At 37.9% G+C, this 21,828-nt stretch overlaps 1 protein-coding gene across 1 annotated transcript in view; it reads left to right on the forward strand.

Annotated features, from left to right (window-relative positions):
- The window catches only part of ATP8B3 (ATPase phospholipid transporting 8B3), a 507,825-nt gene that overhangs the window by 117,170 nt on the left and 368,827 nt on the right, over nt 1-21,828 (forward strand). The window contains 2 exon segments of the mRNA XM_053700104.1: nt 8,227-8,318; nt 21,177-21,290. Of these exon segments, the coding sequence (XP_053556079.1) occupies nt 8,227-8,318; nt 21,177-21,290 (206 nt within the window).

Consider the following 21,828-nt stretch of genomic DNA (forward strand, 5'->3'; position numbering starts at 1 on the left):
AGTTTGTAGCCCTTCCATTCGGATTGGCTACGGCTCCAAGAATCTTTACAAAGGTTCTGGGTGCCCTTCTGGCGGTACTAAGACCGCGAGGAATTTCGGTAGCTCCGTACCTAGACGACATTCTGATACAAGCTTCAAGCTTTCAAACTGCCAAGTCTCATACAGAGTTAGTTCTGGCATTTCTAAGGTCGCACGGATGGAAAGTGAATGAAAAGAAGAGTTCTCTCTTTCCTCTCACAAGAGTTCCATTCTTGGGGACTCTTATAGATTCTGTAGAAATGAAGATTTATCTGACAGAAGACAGATTAACAAAGCTTCTAAATGCATGCCGTGTCCTTCATTCCATTCAACTCCCGTCAGTAGCTCAATGCATGGAGGTGATCGGCTTAATGGTAGCAGCAATGGACATAGTTCCCTTTGCACGCCTACATCTCAGACCGCTGCAATTGTGCATGCTGAGTCAGTGGAATGGGGATTACTCAGATTTGTCCCCCACTCTGAATCTGGATCAAGAGACCAGAAACTCTCTTCTATGGTGGCTTTCTCGGCCACATCTGTCCAGGGGGATACCGTTCAGCAGGCCGGACTGGACAATTGTAACAACAGACGCCAGCCTTCTAGGTTGGGGCGCTGTCTGGAATTCTCTGAAGGCTCAGGGACAATGGAGTCAGGAGGAAAGTCTCCTGCCAATAAACATTCTGGAATTGAGAGCAGTTCTCAATGCCCTTCTAGCTTGGCCCCAGTTAAAGACTCGGGGGTTCATCAGGTTTCAGTCGGACAACATCACGACTGTAGCTTACATCAACCATCAAGGAGGGACAAGAAGCTCCCTAGCAATGATAGAAGTATCAAAGATAATTCGCTGGGCAGAGTCTCACTCTTGCCATCTGTCAGCAATCCACATCCCGGGAGTGGAGAACTGGGAGGCGGATTTCTTGAGTCGCCAGACTCTTCATCCGGGGGAGTGGGAACTTCATCCGGAGGTCTTTGCCCAAATACTTCAACGTTGGGGCAAACCAGAGATAGATCTCATGGCGTCTCGCCAGAACGCCAAACTTCCTCGCTACGGATCCAGATCCAGGGATCCGGGAGCGGTTCTGATAGATGCTTTGACAGCACCTTGGAACTTCAGGATGGCTTATGTGTTTCCACCCTTCCCGCTGCTTCCTCGATTGATTGCCAAAATCAAACAGGAGAAAGCATCAGTGATTCTAATAGCGCCTGCATGGCCGCGCAGGACTTGGTATGCAGATCTAGTGGACATGTCATCCTGTCCGCCTTGGTCTCTACCTCTAAGACAGGACCTTCTGATTCAGGGTCCATTCAAACATCAAAGTCTAACTTCTCTGAAGCTGACTGCTTGGAAATTGAACGCTTGATTTTATCAAAACGTGGTTTTTCTGAGTCGGTTATTGATACCCTGATACAGGCTAGGAAGCCTGTTACCAGAAAGATTTACCATAAAATATGGCGTAAATACCTATACTGGTGTGAATCCAAAGTTTACTCCTGGAGTAAGGTTAGGATTCCTAGGATATTGTCTTTTCTACAAGAAGGTTTAGAAAAGGGTTTATCGGCTAGCTCATTAAAGGGACAGATTTCAGCTCTGTCCATCTTGTTTCACAGGCGTCTGTCAGAAAATTCAGACATCCAAGCCTTTTGTCAGGCTTTAACTAGGATCAAGCCTGTGTTTAAAACTGTTGCTCCGCCATGGAGTTTAAACTTAGTTCTTAACGTTTTACAGGGTGTTCCGTTTGAACCCCTTCATTCCATTGATATAAAATTGTTATCTTGGAAAGTTCTATTTTTAATGGCTATTTCCTCGGCTCGAAGAGTCTCTGAGTTATCAGCCCTACATTGTGATTCTCCTTATCTGATCTTTCACTCAGACAAGGTAGTTCTGCGTACTAAACCTGGGTTCTTACCTAAGGTAGTCACTAACAGGAATATCAATCAAGAGATTGTTGTTCCATCCTTGTGTCCAAATCCTTCTTCAAAGAAGGAACGTCTTCTACACAATCTGGATGTAGTTCGTGCCCTCAAGTTCTACTTGCAGGCAACTAAAGATTTTCGCCAAACTTCTTCCTTGTTTGTCGTTTATTCTGGACAGAGGAGAGGTCAAAAAGCTTCTGCTACCTCTCTCTCTTTTTGGCTTCGTAGCTTAATACGTTTAGCCTATGAGACTGCTGGACAGCAGCCTCCTGAAAGAATTACAGCTCATTCCACTAGAGCTGTGGCTTCCACTTGGGCCTTTAAGAATGAGGCCTCTGTTGAACAGATTTGCAAGGCTGCAACTTGGTCTTCGCTTCATACTTTTTCCAAATTTTACAAATTTGACACTTTTGCTTCTTCGGAGGCTATTTTTGGGAGAAAGGTTCTTCAGGCAGTGGTTCCTTCTGTATAATGAGCCTGCCTCTCCCTCCCGTCATCCGTGTACTTTTGCTTTGGTATTGGTATCCCGGAAGTAATGATGACCCGTGGACTGATCACACATAACAGAAGAAAACATAATTTATGCTTACCTGATAAATTCCTTTCTTCTGTTGTGTGATCAGTCCACGGCCCGCCCTGTTTTTAAGGCAGGTGCATATTTTTTAAATTATAATTCAGTCACCACTACACCCTTGGTTTCTCCTTTCTCGTTGGTCTTTGGTCGAATGACTGGAGGTGACGTAGAGGGGAGGAGCTATATAGCAACTCTGCTGGGTGAATCCTCTTGCACTTCCTGTAGGGGAGCAGATAATATCCCGGAAGTAATGATGACCCGTGGACTGATCACACAACAGAAGAAAGGAATTTATCAGGTAAGCATAAATTATGTTTTTTTATTTAATTTTTTTAGATAAGGGCTTTTTTTATATTAATGGGCAGTAAAAGAGCTGAATGCCCTTTTAAGGGCAATGCCCATAATTGTAGTTTTGTAATTGTAGTTTTGATTTTTTTAGTAATCTTACGGCTAGATTACGAGTTGTGTGTTAGGGTAAAAAAGCAGCGTTAAGAGGTCCTAACGCTGCTTTTTTAAGACCGCTGGTGTTACGAGTCTTGAAGGTTTAGGGCCACCGCACACTTTTTTGGCCTTACCGCAAAACGATTTACGTAAACATTGTAAAGTCTTTTTTCTATGGGAATTCCATAGCGCCAGTATTACGAGTCTGTCCTGGGAGGCCAAAAAGTGAGCGGTACACCCTACCCTGTCAAGATCCCTAACGCATTTAAAAGTCAGTAGTTATGAGTTTTATGGTACAACACCGTAGCATAAAACTCATAACTAAAGTGCTAAAAAGTACACTAACACCCATAAACTACCTATTAACTCCTAAACCGAGGCCCTCCCGCATCGCAAATACTAAAATTAAATTATTAACCCCTAATCTGCCACTCCGGACACCGCTGCCACCTACATTATATTTATGAACCCCTAATCTGCTGCCCCCAACATCGCTGACACCTACATTATATTTATTAACCCTTAATCTACCGCCCCCTATGTCACCGCAACCTACCTACACTTTTTAACCCCTAATCTGCCGCCCCCAACATCGCCGCCACTATAATAAACATATTAACCCCTAAACCGCCGCACTCCCGCCTCGCAAACATTAGTTAAATATTATTAACCCCTAATCTGCCGTCCCTAATATTGCCACCACCTACCTACATTTATGAACCCCTAATCTGCCGCCCCCAACGTCGCCACCACTATATTAAAGTTATTAACCCCTAAATCTAAGTCTAACCCTAAACCTAACACCCACTAACTTAAATATAATTTAAATAACTCTAAATAAATATTCCTATCATTAACTAAATATTTCCTATTGAAAACTAAATACTTACCTGTAAAATAAACCCTAAGTTAGCTACAATATAACTAATAGTTACATTGTAGCTATCTTAGGGTTTATTTTATTTTACAGGCAAGTTTGTATTTATTTTAACTAGGTAGAATAGTTATTAAATAGTTATTAACTATTTAATAACTACCTAGCTAAAATAAATACAAAGGTACCTGTAAAATAAAACCTAACCTAAGTTACACTAACACCTAACACTACACTATAATTAATAAATTAACTAAATTAAATACAATTACCTAAATTAAATTAAATTAGCTAAAGTACAAGAAAATCAAACACTAAATTACAGAAAATAATAAATAAATTACAGATATTTAAACTAATTACACCTAATCTAATAGCCCTATTCAAATAAAAAAGCCACCCCAAAATAAAAAAAACCCTAGCCTAAACTAAACTACCAATAGCCCTTAAAAGGGCCTTTTGCTGGGGTTGCCCCAAAGTATTCAGCTCTTTTACCTGTAAAAAAATACAAACAACCCCTCCAACAGTAAAACCCACCACCCACACAACCAACCCCCCAAATAAAATACTTTCCTAAAGAAAAACTAGGCTCCCCATTGCCCTGAAAAGGGCATTTGGATGGGAATTGCACTTAAAAGGGCAGTTAGCTCTTTTGCAGGCCCAAAGTCCCTAACCTAAAAATAAAACCCACCCAATACACCCTTAAAAAACCTAACACTAACCCCCTGAAGATCGACTTACCGGGAGAAGTCTACATCCAAGCCGGGCCGAAGTCCTCAATGAAGCCGGGAGAATTCTTCATCCAAGCCGGGCGAAGTGGTCATCCAGACGGGCAGAAGTCTTCATCCAGACGGCATCTTCTATCTTCATTCATCCGGCGCGGAGCGAGTCCATCTTCAAGACATCTGACGCGGATCATTATCTTCATACGATGACTAAAGCTGAATGAAGGTACCTTTAAGTGACGTCATCCAAGATGGCGTCCCTTAGATTCCGATTGGCTGATAGAATTCCATCAGCCAATCGGAATTAAGTTCGAAAAAATCCTATTGGCTGATGCAATCAGCCAATAGGATTGAAGTTCAATCCTATTGGCTGATCCAATCAGCCTATAGGATTGAGCTTGCATTCTAGTGGCTGTTCCAATCAGCCAATAGAATGCAAGCTCAATCCTATTGGCTTTTCTACCTTAATTCCGATTGGCTGATAGAATTCTATCAGTCAATCGGAATCTAAGGGACGCCATCTTGGATGACGTCACTTAAAGGTACCTTCATTCAGCTTTAGTCGTCGGATGAAGAGGATGCTCCGCGTCGGATGTCTTGAAGATTGATCCGCTCCGCGCCAGATGGATGAAGATTGAAGATGCCGTCTGGATGAAGACTTCTGCCCGTCTGGAGGACCACTTCGCCCGGCTTGGATGAAGACTTCTCCCGGCTTCATTGAGGACTTCGGCCTGGCTTGGATGAAGACTTCTCCAGGTAAGTCGATCTACAGGGTATTAGTGTTAGGTTTTTTAAGGGTGTATTGGATGGGTTTTATTTTTAGGTTAGGGACTTTGGGCGTGCAAAAGAGCTAACTGCCCTTTTAAGGGCAATGCCCATCCAAATGCCCTTTTCAGGGCAATGGGGATCTTATGTTTTTTTAGATAGTATTTTATTTGGGGGATTGGTTGTGTGGGTGGTGGGTTTTACTGTTGGGGGGTTGTTTGTATTTTTTTTTACAGGTAAAATAGCTGATTACTTTGGGGATTAGGTGTAATTAGTTTAAATATATGTAATTTGTTTATTATTTTCTGTAATTTGGTGGCTTTTTTTGTACTTTAGCTAATTTAATTTAATTTAGGTAATTGTATTTAATTTAGTTAATTTATTTAATTATAGTGTAGTGTTAGGTGTTATTGTAACTTAGGTTAGGTTTTATTTTACAGGTACTTTTGTATTTATTTTAGCTAGGTAGTTATTAAATAGTTAATAACTATTTAATAACTATTCTACATAGTTAAAATAAATACAAAATTGCCTGTAAAATAAAAATAAACCCTAAAATAGCTACAATGTAACTATTAGTTATATTGTAGCTATCTTATTTACAGGTAAGTATTTAGTTTTAAATAGGAATAATTTATATAATGATAGGAATATTTATTTAGATTTATTGTAATTATATTTAAGTTAGGGGGGGTTAGGGTTAGGGGATAATAACTTTAATATAGTGGCGGCGACGTTGGGGCGGCAGATTAGGGGTTAATAAATGTAGGTAGGTTGCAGCGTCATTGGGGGTGGCAGATTAGTGGTTAATAAATATAATGTAGGTGTCGGCGATGTTGGGGGCAGATTAGGGGTTCATAAGTATAATGTAGGTGGCGGCGGTGTCTGGAGCGGCAGATTAGTGGTTAATAATATAATGCAGGTGTCGGCGATGTCGGGGGTGGCAGATTAGGGGTTAATAAGTGTAAGATTAGGGGTGTTTAGACTCGGGGTTCATGTTAGGGTGTTTTATTTCTCCATAGGAATCAATGGGGCTGCGTTAGTGAGTTTTACGCTGCTTTTTTGCAGGTGTTAGACTTTTTTTCAGCCGGCTCTCCCCGTTGATTCCTATGGGGAAATTGTGCACGAGCACGTACGACCAGCTCACCGTTGACTTAAGCAGCGCTGGTATTGGAGTGTGGTAATGAGCAAAATTTTGCTCAACACTCACTTCTTGTCTTTTAACGACAGGTTTCTGAAAACTTGTAATACCAGCACTGCAGGTAAGTGGGCGGTGAGGGAAAACTGCTCGTTAGCACCGCACAGCCTCTAACGCAAAACTCGTAATCTAGGCCTTCGTTTTTTTATTTTTAGTAATGTTAGGTTTTATTATTTTTAGTAATGTTAGGTTTTATTAGTGTAAGCTTAGGTTTTATGTTTATTACACAGGTAAGTTTGTATTTATTTTAACTTGATAGTTAGTAAATAGTTATATTGTAGCTAGCTTAGGTTTTATTTTATTTTACAGGTAAGTTTGAATTTATTTTTAAATAGGTAGTTAGTTAATAATTGTAACTTTAATTTAGGTGTATTTTTATTATGTTAAAGTTAAGGGGTGTTAGGTTTAGGGGTTAATAGTTAAATTTAGGTTATTGCGATGTGGGGGCCGGCGGTTTAGGGGTTTATAGCTTTATTTAGTGATTTAGTTAGTGTCGGGGAACTGCGGTTTAGATTAAAACAATGAAAAATTCTGAATATGAATAAAGAATGGATCCAAAAATTCGAAAACTAATTTTTGATTGTTTTCATGATTTTAGTTATGGTGCCGATTCGGAAATTCAGATTCATTCAAATCTACAAATCGGCCACAATTTGGCCAAAAACTAAATTCGGCCAAAACGATTTGCATGTCTAGTGTTGGTTATGCAAAACTGGAGAATGGGTAATAAAAGTGATTATCTTTTTAAACTAATTTTTGGTATATAAAACCCAAAATATTTCTTTCATGATTCAAAAAGGGGATGTCACTTTTAATAACTTTCTTATTTACTTCTATTATCAGTTTATTTGTTCTTTTGGTATCTTTTTTGAAAAGCACGGATATAAGCTCCCTGCCATGTAGTGCTCCTGACACCTACCTAGGTATCTCTTCAACAAAGAATAACATGAGAATGAAGCACATTTGCTAATAATTTAAATTGGAAACTTGATTTAAAATGATATGCTCTGACTGAATCACACAAAAATGTTTGGATTTAATTTCCCTTTAAAAAGACGTGTTCTAACTAATTAGATCATGTCATTTAGTTACTATAATTGCCCTTAAGTATATAAGTGCATGTGCATTGAATCACTTATGTCAAGTATTTCTGAGCCTTCATAAAAATGCCTGAGAAAACACTGATTCCTTCCCAATATAATGGAAACAGTATAATTGGTAAATGTTATAACATTTATAATAAAATAAATAATTAAAAACCACAATTCTTACTGTTATGTAATGATAATTTTTCCTTAAAAAGGCCTTCTGTATTGATTACAACAGATGCAAATCATTATATAAGAAGTAAATGTGTGGGCTTTTATGTACTAGAGAGCTAGGTGTAAACATGATTAGAATGTCCCATTTAGAAGACCCTACAGAACTCTCATGCATCATGGATATTGTAGGATTGTCATGGGCTGCCTGTTGGACCTCATTTCCCCAATCAGGGCAAATGTCCCAGTTTCCATGGACTGTCTTGGCTCTGCCCATGACACAAAACTCCTCCTAATTCTGTTCATGAAAAGCCCCACCCACTGCCACGCCCCTTCTATTGGTTGCTTACCCACAAAACAGCTCACTGTCTCAGGAAGCCTTTAGGAAATGTTGGAACATACTGTATATCTCTAGGTAAAATTGCATTTTTGCTCAATTGTTTGTGTTCTATTGTCAGATTTCACCTGGGAGGTTAGAGCAAATAACAAGCTGTTTCATCGTTCATTTACAAAGAAGAGATGGTTCTTTTTGAAGAAAAACAAATATTCTGTAAGTTTTAACATATGTAAATTAATTTGAATTGTATTATCTTTTTTTCTCAACATAGCCTCACCAATAGAATACAAAAGCAATAAATTTGTTTTAATAATAATGGTTACATTAACCAACATTTCTACACAACCTTAATGTAAAGCTGTTCACTAATAACCAGTTAAAACACATTTTTTACTTTATTACTATTAACCTTTTGGGAAGTTAAATGTTCTATACATGTACAAATCCCCAAACCCTGCATAATCCAGAAATCCAAACTTTTTCATTAATATGTTTTTAAAAATAAAATTATTTTAAAAAAATTATAATTTACCCTGCCATTAAGTCACAATCTAATCTAATCTGCCTGCATATGTGAATCACTATGATTGGTTGAACATTTTCATCTTCTTATTGGTGGACAAGGATTGTAAGCATAATATATTAAGGTCATTATAATAAGGTGTTACACTAATCTTGACTACCTCTATTACTATTTTGTTTTTCTTAATACAAAAAATAATTACATTTACAGTACTGTACTATCTTTCTGAGGATACAACAGTATGTATATAAAAGTATTAAAAATGATATAAAACTAAATTTAGGTTGCCTGTTTAAGCTGTACTATGCATACACAGTCAGAAAACCATACAATCCATATAAAAGATTGCAATATTTTATCACATTGAAAGCAAGGTATCATAGCGTAACAATGTCTGTAGGGAGTATATGTACACCTGCTGCCCAATAGTCCACTAGCCTCTGTCCCAATGCTGTTACCTTATTACAACAGTGTAGTCCCTGTGCCTGTCCAGGCAGTAGTGGATCCCTCAGGCTATGATTACGGCTATGTAAGCCGAAACGCGTAAGCCAATCTATGCTACGAATGCTTGTTTGGATGTATCCTGGGATTGTTGTACCCTTATTTTAAGAATGCTTCAATAAAAATTGTATTTTATTTTTACTTTGAAGAACCTTCATTTCTTTCATATAAGCTGTACTATGTACATGTAAATATTGTCTAGGTAACATAATATTACAAAATCCAAACTGTTCCAAAATCCAATTTTTTACAATTGTTTACAAGAGTTTTGTACCTGTTTGTATATATATATATATATATATATATATATATAATATACTGTATATATATATATATATATATATATATATATATATATATATATATATATAATGTTTTTCATTTCTTTATTGTTTTCTCTCAAAAGTTTTGTCACTCATTTCTAATAACAGAACAAACAACAAACAAGAAAAAAATGTTTTTGTCTGAAAAAGCAAACGGCTTAAGGGGCCATTATAGTTGAAAAATGACCTGCTCTAATCCGTTAAAGTATGTCATTTTTTGACCATTGTCCCTGCTCTACTGAGTAGTTAACCCCTGCAATGTGGTTAAACACACAATAGATGTTCTGCCCGGGACCCGCGGGGCACTGCTGATTAGAGCATGTTATTTTTTACTATAAGGGCCCTTTAACTGTAAATTTAAACTGAGATACTAATATTGCTTGGGTACTTCCTACTAATGTTCACTGTCTAATAAGGTAATTTCACACAGCTCTATAGGCAGAGAGGGACATGCATCTGCAAGCCTGTTAAGAAAATGTATTTTTTTTTCTTCAGTTCAGAGATATCCAAAAATGTGTTGCATTTAAAAAGCCCTCTTTTAGATGGAAAAATAAAAATAAAAAAATGTCCCTTTAATAACCTCATACTTTGTTTTATTGTTTAATGTCCCTTTTAAATTACAAGGAAACAGGGCAAAATAAAAAAAAAAAAAAGTATATTAACCCTTTGAGTGCTAAGCACTTTCCCACCTGGGTGCTAAGCACATTTTAAGGGTTTTTAATTTTATATTTTTTTAAATATTTTTTTTTAAAACTTTTTTCTTTTCTTTTCAGATCCCCAAGACTTATACCATTGGAAAGGTTAGGCGATTACCTTTCTAACGGTGGGTCTTGGGGGTCTGTAGCTGCTTAGATGCCTGAGATACAGGCTTCTAAGCAGCATGCCCCTTTAATAAAAATGGGTTTAAGGTGCGCTAGGACAAAGAGATACCAAACTCCCCCTAAATGACAATATCCCTATAATTGTAACAAGTTAGATTTAAAACTGTAAAAGAAAATTAAAAGGGAAGCGCTAAAACAAAGCCAAAGGTATCGGTCACTTAAAATAAATATACATTTATTAAACCATACATATATCACATAAAAGGGACGTCTCCCTAAATATCACTGTATAAAATTGGTAATAAAATTAGACACTTAAAACGGGTGATCCTAAGCTATGGACCGCTACATATAAAATCTATTGTACAATATGTTAACGGCTCTAACATAAACCATAAATTCAGTAATCTTCAGTTATAAAGTCCAAGAAATTAATGAAAGTTATACCACCAAGCTGCCAAACAAAAAATGAGGTAGAACTGCCGGTCAAAAGTACTCTGAATATTCCACACTTCTTTATGAGAGATTGATACCCAGCATAATATCAGAGGTAATATGAATTAAGTTCTTGGCATTTTACTTTACCCACGATCTCCTGATCGTATGCGGTTCACCTTCCCTGTTCGGTATCCTCCTCGAGTGGATCCGACTGGGGTTTCTCGGTGTCTGACGTCACTGAATAGAGTTCCGGTAAAGGGAAGCGGCCAGAACTTTTGCGCTTATTGTAAACTTCACAGGTGCGGTTCTCTCACATCCACCCTGCACTTAGTGCTTGATGCACGCAAGGGTGTATACAGGTGTTGTAGAAAGGTGGGCACTGTGGTGAATATTCAAACTTCATTCAGACCACAAACCATAACATAGATAATCCAATTAGGAAAACAAGTTCCAATACTTATAACCCGGGTTAAGTTTAAGGAATCCAAAAGGTGTAGATATATTGCATATAATAAATGCCAAAGGGTAGTCCTGCCAACACAGCAACGCGTTTCGCCCTCTTATGGGCTTTATCGTTAGCACTCAAGGGGTTAAGTTTTTTTTTCAATTCACATAATTAAAGGGACATGAACCCCAATTTTTTTCTTTCATGATTCGGATAGAGCATATCATTTTTGCAATTTACTAGTTTGCTTCACTCAGATTTTGAAGGCAGATACGATCCATGGGCCCAACAAGTCTTAACAAAATTTCCTGAAAGTATAAACATAGCTAATGCGTAGGATAGCCTTTTGTTTATCCCAGGCATCTAATGAAAGCTTATTTCATGAATCAACTATCCTTTCTGTAAAAAAACTGATTCTGCAAATGACTCCTGTATCTTGTTGAAGGAGCAGCAATGAACTACTGGGAGCTAGCTGAACACATGCGGTGAGCCACTGAGAAGAGACATATATGTGCAGTGACTAATCAACAGCTAGCTCCCAGTAGTGCAAGGCTGCTTTTGAGACTACTTAGATATGCTTTTCAACCAAGGATGCCAATAGAACAAAGCTTATTAGGTAATAAAAGTAAATTGTTGAAAATTGCATGCTCAATCTGAATCTTAAAGGTTTAATTTTGACCTTTTTTTACTTTTAAACATTTTCCCTTAACAGACATGAAACCCATAATTCAGAGACCACCTGCAATGTTAAACAGCTTTCCAGTTTACTTCTATTATCTAATTTGTTTTGTTCTCTTGGTATGCTTTTTGAAAAGCATACCTAGGTAGGCTCATGAGGTGCTGATTGGTGCTTGCAAATGCAAATTTAAAAGGATATGAAACCCCAAATTTTTCTTTCACGATTCAGATAGAACATGCAAATTTAAACAAACTTTCAAATTTACATCTAATTTGCTTTGTTGAAGAAACAGTAATGCACATGGGTGAGCCAGTAACTCGAGGCATATACTGTATGAAACATAGAAACATAGAAACATAGATATTGACGGCAGATAAGAGCCATAGGCCCAGCAAGTCTGCCCGACCTTACCTAACAGTATAAGCTTATCTAGTTCGTAGCCGTAGGATAGCCTTATGCTTGTCCCATGCATTTTTAAAGTCCCTCACAGTGTTTGTTGCTACTACCTCTTGAGGAAGTTTATTCCATAAATCAATCACTCTTTCTGTAAAGAAGTGCTTCCTCAAATTACTCCTGAATCTACTACCCTTTAGCTTGACCTCATGACCCCTTGTTCTTGAATTTTCCATTTTATGTAAAATACCCACAGCCTCAGTTTTACTAAACCCTTTAATGTACTTAAAAGTTGCTATCATATCACCTCTTTCCCTTCTCTCCTCTAAGCTATACATATTTAGGTTACCAGGATAGGCTCAATGACCTAAATATGTATAGCTTAGAGGAGAGAAGGGAAAGAGGTGATATGATAGCAACTTTCAAGTACATTAAAGGGTTTAGTAAAACTGAGGCTGTGGGTATTTTACATAAAATGGAAAATTCAAGAACAAGGGGTCATGAGCTCAAGCTAAAGGGTAGTAGATTCAGGAGTAATTTGAGGAAGCACTTCTTTACAGAAAGAGTGATTGATTTATGGAATAAACTTCCTCAAGAGGTAGTAGCAACAAACACTGTGGGGGACTTTAAAAATGCATGGGACAAGCATAGGGCTATCCTACGAACTAGATAAGTTTATACTGTTAGGTAAGGTCGGGCAGACTTGCTGGGCCTATGGCTCTTATCTGCCGTCAATATCTATGTTTCTATGTTTCATACAGTATATGCCTCGAGTTATTGGCTCACCCATGTGCATTACTGTTTCTTCAACAAAGCAAATTAGATGTAAATTTGAAAGTTTGTTTAAATTTGCATGTTCTATCTGAATCATGAAAGAAAAATTTGGGGTTTCATATCCTTTTAAATTTAGAATGTTTTACTGTCCTGTTAGGTGCATGACTTTAATTGTTTCATGACTCAGATAGAGCATACGATTTTAAACAACTTTCCAATTTACTTCTATAATCTAATTTGCTTTATTCTCTTGGTATCCTAAATTGAAAAGCATACCTGAGTAGGCGCAGGAGCTGGGACCTAGCTGCTGATTGGTGGCTGCACATATATACCTTTAAAAAAAGGATACTAAGATAATGAAACAAAATTGATAATAGAAATAAATTGGAAAGTTGTTTAAAGTTGTATGTTCTATCTGCTCTATCTGAATCATGATTTGGGGTTCATGACCCTTTAGTGCAAAGACTAAAAATGAGAATGAATAATTGCTTTATTATATTAAAAGATTAATCAGTTTTGTATTCTTTTTTTTTTATTTATTTTTTTTTTATAAAGATTTTTATTGAGGTTATGTAGATAGCATACAATAAACATAAGTTCAGTGGTATATATACATTGGGTACAGGGACAATTGTTGAGCTTTTACAGTCATATAAAAAGAATGGCATTGCCATATACATACCAGCGTATTATTAGAAAGACAGTAGAGTACGTTTGAACAAAACATTAAATATGCATATGGGAACCTCATATTCTATTTTCTGTAGGAAACGGAAGCACCTCAAAGAGACTAACAGACCCTTAGGGGCCTATATACTTTAAATGAATAGATAGAGGAGCTCTAAAGTTACACACAGTCACTTTTGGTACTTAAGATTAAGTTAGTATCTTATGACGAACTGTGTCATATGCAATTATATACAAAAGCAGCAGTATATACAACCAAACTATATGTCATAAGTAATGAGAGTATAAATCATTATATAGGGTAGTTCAAAAATAAAATTACATAGGTATGATTAGAGTTCTCTCCTAGGAATATATACAGTATGAAACCTCACATACCAAAATGTAGGGCCACGAATACGTATATCAAGTAAAGTTCCATGTAGCTGACTAATCAAATGGGCCACAAAATGTACTTATAAACTAGGAACACATCTGTAGTATCATCTAATAAGTGGCATAATAATAAAAAGAATAAAAGAGCATTGCCCTACACTTCTCTCTTTGGGTCACCACAGTTTTGTATTCTTGATGTTTTTATCTTGAATTTAAATTCTAAAAAAAATAAAATATTAACATGTAAATTTAGTTTTAAAGTTGACATGTTTAGTTAATGGAGCTTGTTTGGGCTGTGGTTATTATGAATGTTTGCAAATTGTGAAACAAACAAATGTGAGGCTTTTGAAAACAGTTTGCATGAAGTTGAAAGACAAACGCCTAGATTACGAGTTTTTCGTTATGAGCTGTGCGGTGCTACCGTGCAGTTTTTTCTCACCGCTCATTTACCTGCAGCGCTGGTATTACAAGTTTTTACAAACCCGGCATTAAAAGGCAAGAAGTGAGCGTAGAGCAAAATTGTGCTCCATACTGCACTCCAATAACAGCGCTGCATAAGTCAGCGGTGAGCTGGTTGTACGTGCTCGAGCACGATTTCCCCATAGACATCAATGGGGAGAGCCAGCTGAGAAAAAGTCTAACACCTGCAATAAAGCAGAGTAAAACTCATTAACGCAGCCCCATTGATTCCTATGGGGAAACACATTTTATGTTTACACCTAACACCCTAACATGAACCCTGAGTCTAAACACCCCTAATCTTGCACTTATTAACCCCTAATCTGCTGCCCCCGACATCGCCGACACCTACATTATATTTATTAACCCCTAATCTGCCGCTCCGGACACCGACGACACCTACATTATACTTATGAACCCATAATCTGCTGCCCCCAACATCGCCGACACCTACATTATATTTATTAACCCCTAATCTCCCTCCCCAATATCGCTGCAACCTACCTACACTTATTAACCCCTAATCTGCTGCCCCCAGCGTCTCCGCCACTATATTAAATGTATTAACCCCTAAATCTAAGTCTAACCTTAACACCCCCTAACTTAAATAAATCTAAATAAAATTACTATCATTAACTAAATTATTCCTATTTAAAACAAAATACTTACCTATAAAATAAACCCTAAGCTAGCTACAATATAACTAATAGTTACATTGTATCTATCTTAGGGTTTATTTTTATTTTACAGGCAAGTTTATATTTATTTTAACTAGGTAGAATAGTTAATAAATAGTTATTAACTATTTAATAACTACCTAGTTAAAATAAATACAAATTGACCTGTAAAATAAAACCTAACCTATGTTACAATAACACCTAACACTACACTACAATTAAATCAATTCCCTACTTTAAATACAATTACATAAATTAAATTAAATTAGCTAAATCACACAAAAAAAATAAATTACAGAAAATAAAAAACAAATTACAGATCTTTAAACTAATTACACCTAATCTAATAGCCCTATCAAAATAAAAAAAGCCCACCCAAAATAAAAAAAACTAAACTACCAATAGCCCTTATAAGGGCCTTTTGCGGGGCATTGCCCCAAAGAAATCAGCTTTTTTACCTGTAAAAAAAATACAAACAACCCCCCCAAAAGTAAAACCCACCACCACACAACCAACCCCCCAAATAAAAGCCTAACTAAAAAAACCTAAGCTCCCCATTGCCCTGAAAAGGGCATTTGGATGGGCATTGCCCTTAAAAGGGCATTTAGCTCTATTGCTGCCCAAAGCCCTAACCTAAAAAATAAACCCACCCAATAAACCTTTATAAAACCTAACACTAACCCCCGAAGATTCACTTATAGGGAGAAGTCTTCATCCAAGCGGCAAGAGGTCCTCAGCGAAGCCGGCAGAAGTGGTCCTCCAGACGGGCAGAAGTGGTCCTCCAGACGGGCAGAAGTCCTCATCCAGACGGCATCTTCTATCTTCATCCTTCCGACGCGGAGCGGCTCCATCTTCAAGACACGGAGCATCCTCTTCAAACAACGTCTTCTTCAGAATGAATATCTCTTTAATTGACGTCATCCAAGATGGCATCCCTTAGATTCTGATTGGCTGATAGAATTCTATCATCCAATCAGAATAAAGGTATAAACAATCATATTGGCTGATGCAATCAACCAATAGGATTGAGCTGGCATTCTATTGGCTGTTCCAATCAGCCAATAGAATGCAAGCTCAATGCTATTGGCTGATTGGATCAGACAATAGGATTGAAGTTCAATCCTATTGACTGATTGCATCAGCCAATAGGATTTTTTCTACCTTAATTCTGATATTGACTGAAAGAATTCTATCAGCCAATCGGAATCTAAGGGACGCCATCTTGGATGACGTCACTTAAAGAGATATTCATTCCGAAGAAGATGTAGTTTGAAGAGGATGCACCGCGCCGGATGTCTTGAAGATGGAGCCGATCCGCGTCAGAAGGATGAAGATAGAAGATTCCGTCTGGATGAAGACTTCTGCCCGTCTGGAGGATCACTTTGGCCCGTGTGGAGGACCACTTCTGCCGGCTTTGTTGAGGACCTCTTGCCGCTTGGATGAAGACTTCACCCGGCAAGTGAATCTTCGGGGGTTAGTGTTAGGATTTTTTAAGGGTGTATTGGGTGGGTTTATTTTTAGGTTAGGGCTTTGGGCAGCAATAGAGCTAAATGCCCTTTTAAGGGCAATGCCCATCCAAATGCCCTTTTCAGGGCAATGGGGAGCTTAGTTTTTTTTTAGTTAGGCTTTTATTTGGGGAGTTGGTTGTGTGAGTGGTGGGTTTTACTGTTGGGGAGGTTGTTTGTATTTTTTTACAGGTAAAAGAGCTGATTCCTTTAGGGCAATGCCCCGCAAAAGGCCCTTTTAAGGGCTATTGGTAGTTTAGTTTAGGCTAGGGTTTTTTTTATTTTGGGTGGGCTTTTTTTATTTTGATAGGGCTATTAGTTTAGGTGTAATTAGTTTAAAGATCTGTAATTTGTTTTTTATTTTCTGTAATTTAGTGCTTTTTTGTGATTTAGCTAATTTAATTTAATTTATTTAATTGTATTTAATGTAGGGAATTCATTTAATTGTAGTGTAGTGTTAGGTGTTATTGTAACATAGGTTAGGTTTTATTTTACAGGTAAATTTGTATTTATTTTAGCTAGGTAGTTATTAAATAGTTAATAACTATTTAGTAACTGTACTACCTAGTTAAAATAAATACAAACTTACCTGTAAAATAAAAATAAACCCTAAGATAGATACAATGTAACTATTAGTTATATTGTAGCTAGCTTAGGGTTTATTTTATAGGTAAGTATTTAGTTTTAAATAGGAATTATTTAGTTAATGATAGTAATTTCCTTTAGATTTATTTAAATTATATTTAAATTAGGGGGTGTTAGGGTTAGGGTTAGACTTAGGTTTAAAGGGTTATTAAATTTAGAATAGTGGCGGCGACGTTGGGCATGGCAGATTAGGGGTTAATAAATGTAGGTAGGTGGCAGCGATGTTGGGGCAGCAGATTAGGGGTTAATAAATATAATGTAGGTTGCGGTGATGTCCGGAGCGGAAGATTAGGGGTTAATAAGTATAATGTAGGTGGCGGCAATGTTAGGGGCGGCAGATTAGGGGTTAATAATATTTAACTAGTGTTTGCGAGGCGGGAGTGCAGCAGTTTAGAGGTTAATATGTTTATTCTAGTGGCGGCGATGTCCGGAGCGGCAAATTAGGGGTTAAAAAATGTATCATAGTGTTTGCGATGCGGGAGGGCCTCGGTTTAGGGGTTAATAGGTAGTTTATGGATGTTAGTGTACTTTTTAGCACTTTAGTTATGAGTTTTATGCTACGGCGTTGTAGTGTAAAACTCATAACTACTGACTTTAAAATGCGGTACGAATCTTGGCGGGATAGGGTGTACCGCTCACTTTTTGGCCTCCCAGGACAAACTCGTAATACCGGCGCTATGGAAGTCCCATAGAAAAAAAGGGTTTACAAACTTTACGTAAGTCGGTTTGCGGTAAGACCAAACAAGTGTGCGGTACACCTATGCCTGCAAGACTCGTAATACCAGCGGGCATAAAAAAGCAGCGTTAGGACCTGTTAATGATGCTTTTTCACCTTACCAAAAAACTCGTAATCTAGCCGTATATAACTTAATCTCAGAACACACAATGATGTGTTTGCAAATTAGTCAGTAATACTATAATGATACTGCTACTTATAATAGTTAATAAATTACAAACAACTTCTGCAATTCACTTCCTTTTTTGGTTTGTCACAATGGACTGACTCTCTCATTCACAAAGATGGTCACTCTCTTGACCTGATCTTTAGCTATCGATGCACTCTCTCAAACTTCACAAACTCCCACTTTCCTCTTTCTGACCACCATCTCCTCACTTGCAACATCAAATCCCTCCCTAAAACTCTCCCTCCTCCTACTCCTCACACCAAACTTCACAGAAAAATTATGTCATCAGATCAGCTTGCTAACTCCCTCGAAACCTCTCCTCTCATACATTTCCTCCTTTTCCTGCCCTGACCAATCTATCTGCCACTATAATTCCACACTTACATCGGTCCTTGACAATCTGGCCCCTCTTACCATAGCTCGGAAATTACAGACTCACTCTCAGCCCTGGCATACTCCTCTGACACAGTACCTACGCAGATGTTCCCATACTGCTGAGCGCTTAGCTGACTTTCTTCACTACAAGTTCATCTTGAACTTCTACTATTCTGCCATTAATCTTTATAAGCAACATTATTCCCTACTCTTATCTCTACTCTTTCTACAAACCCAAAACGTCTGTTCTCCACTTTCAATGCTCTTCTCTGCCCACCCTCACCCCCAATACAACTTTTCTGTCAGATCAAGACTTTGCCAGCCACTTCAATAACAAAATTGACTCCATCAGAAACGAAATCAGCTCTCAACATACTTCCATTCTCTCACGCTCTTAATCAACCACAACCCACATAGCCATAAATTTAACTCTTTCTCCCCTGTTACTGAGGAAGAAGTGTTGTGCACTTATACTGTGCCCTCACCTCACTAGCTGTCCCTTTGACCCTATCCCCTCACAGCTACTCCCCTCCCTCTCTTCTACCCCTATACTCACACACATTCTCAACCTCTCCCTCAGCACCGGTATATTTCCCTCATCTCTGAAACATGCACTTGTCACACCTATCCTCAAAAAACCTTCTCTCGATCCAACCTCCCCACCCAGCTTCCACCCTTTTTCCCTCCTCCCTCTTGCCTCAAAGCTTCTCGAAAAACTAGTATATGCACGCCTATCCCATTTCCTTACATTAAACTTCCTCCTTGACCCACTGCAATCTGGATTTCGTCCCCATCACTCCACAGAGACAGCTTCGTTAAGGTTACCAACGACCTACTTACAGCATAATCAAAAGGCCACTTCTCCATGCTTATCCTCCTTGATCTGTCCACAGCCTTTCATACTGTTAACCACCATATTTTGCTCCAAACCCTCCAATCCTTTGGCATTTGAAACACAGCCCTCTTGTGGTTCTCTTCCTATCTGTCTAACCGTACCTTTAGTGTAGCCTTCTCTGGTGCTTCCTCTGCCCGTCACCACTTTCTGTTGGGGTACTGCAGGGCTCTGTCCTCGGTCCCCTTCTTTTTTCAATATACACGTCATCATTAGGTTCCCTAATAAAGTCCCATGGGTTCCAATATCATTTGTATGCCGACGACACCCAAATCTACTTATCTGCACCAGACATATCTCCTTCCTTGCTAACCTGTGTCACTAACTGTCTTTCTCACATCTCTTCCTGGATGTCCCCTCATTACCTTAAAGGGACACTGAACCCAAATTTTTTATTTTGTGATTCAGATAGAGCATGAAATTTTAAGCAACTTTTTAATTTACTCCTATTATCAAATTTTCTTCATTCTCTTGGTATCTTTATTTGAAATGCAAGAATGTAAGTTTAGATGCCGGCCCATTTTTGGATTGTTCTTGCTGATTGATGGAAAAATTGATCCACCAATAACAAAGTGCTGTCCAGAGTCTGAACTAAAAAAAAGCTTAGATGCCTTCTTTTTCAAATAAAGATAGAAAGAGAAAGAATAAAAATTGATAATAGGAGTAAATTAGAAAGTTAACAAGAAAAACAGGAAAAGAGTTGCACACTAATAAATTAAGTCACTTAAGAACAGGTGCTTCCTAGAAAAAGTACATATGAAACAATATAAAAAAGAGAGTAGGAACTCCACAATAAGGAATTCCCAAAAGTCTAGGTGAATCCAGCACAACTGTATCGATAAAAAATGCACAAGAGATTTTATATGTCAAAAGATATGAATACTTTAATAAATATACCAAACATACAATCACATTCATACAGGGGATCCCACAATATAGAGAGTAAATAATACTGGCCAAAGTCATCTGGTGCACCAGGGGAAAATATATAGTGTTCAGTCCATTTAAAAAATGCTGATATTTGTAATCCAACAGGTACAAAGTTAGTACGGTTATATGACCCCCAGTGCTGCAAGACCAGTCAGTCCAGACTTTATCCCCAAGTGTCACTGAATCAGATAATTACGTTAGAGCATAGCATAGGAGGAGCTAAGAAAACACGCGTCTTTATTCACAGGTATATTTTGCCAGGAGGTAATGCTTCATACAAAGGTGCGGTTCACATATTATACCTGTATTTGTTCACGCGGTTGCTCCTCCTAGCTGCATCGCTCCCATAACGTCAGACCTTCAGGGGTAAGTCGGGGTAGGCAGGGGATCCGCTGTAAAAAGGGCTGCTAAGCTGGGCTTTAGCACCCTTAGGACGGCCTGGAACGTCCTAGCCGTTCTGCTGTACTAAAGCCATAACGTCTTCCTAACTGCGATCACGGGCTGCAGGGCATGCCTGGCATCATAGGCACTCCCCCCTGACACGATCCCATCATTGAAATCACGTGATCACATTACAATTGCGTGGTTTCAATTTTTTTATCACATACAATGGTTTCATAGTACCCCCCGGCTATAAGTTGGACAACTCTGTTTAAAGTTATCATAACCCAGAAAAATGATCAAATGTCATGAACTAATTTTTGTATTCTGTTTTGGTTTATAGGATAACATCATTAGAACAAGTAAATACAATGCCCTGACATTTATTCCTCTCAATCTGTATGAGCAGTTCCACAGAGCAGCTAACCTCTACTTCCTGTTTATAGTAATTTTACAGGTAAGTGTTCCCCAGTGTACTTTTTTTTTTATTTTGTTTCCTTTATATTCCCAGAAGCTTCTGTGGTAATGAAAGCAGAGACCAAAACAGTGCAGAACCATTAACTGACTTAGGGCTCGCTTCCATTGAGTCGTAATTCAGTTTGCGTGCACTCGCAAACCGATAAATATGCTGTTGGAAGCAATATCGTTTATCGACTGTTTCCAATGGCGCATTATACCTCAATATCGGCTGCCAAAAAGATCTTTGCGTCCCATAGAAAGTAATAGAAGCCGTTAATCGATAAATTATACCAGGTTTCCAATGAAAGCGCTAACCGTTAATACACTGTCGGAGGCTGTCGATACATTGAGAAATATTACACCCAGCTCAAGGTGTAAAAGAGGAAAATTGTGCTTTTTGAGACCTATTGAAAATTATAAAACTTGCAAATAATGCAAGTGTTTTAATGTAGAAATAAATTGTTATAAGTAATATTTATTGTTGTCTCATGTATAGAAATAGTTGAACTTATATTCTAATAGAAATATCAGTATAT

This window comes from Bombina bombina, chromosome 2 (genome assembly GCF_027579735.1).
Source record: "Bombina bombina isolate aBomBom1 chromosome 2, aBomBom1.pri, whole genome shotgun sequence".
Lineage (NCBI taxonomy): Eukaryota > Metazoa > Chordata > Amphibia > Anura > Bombinatoridae > Bombina > Bombina bombina.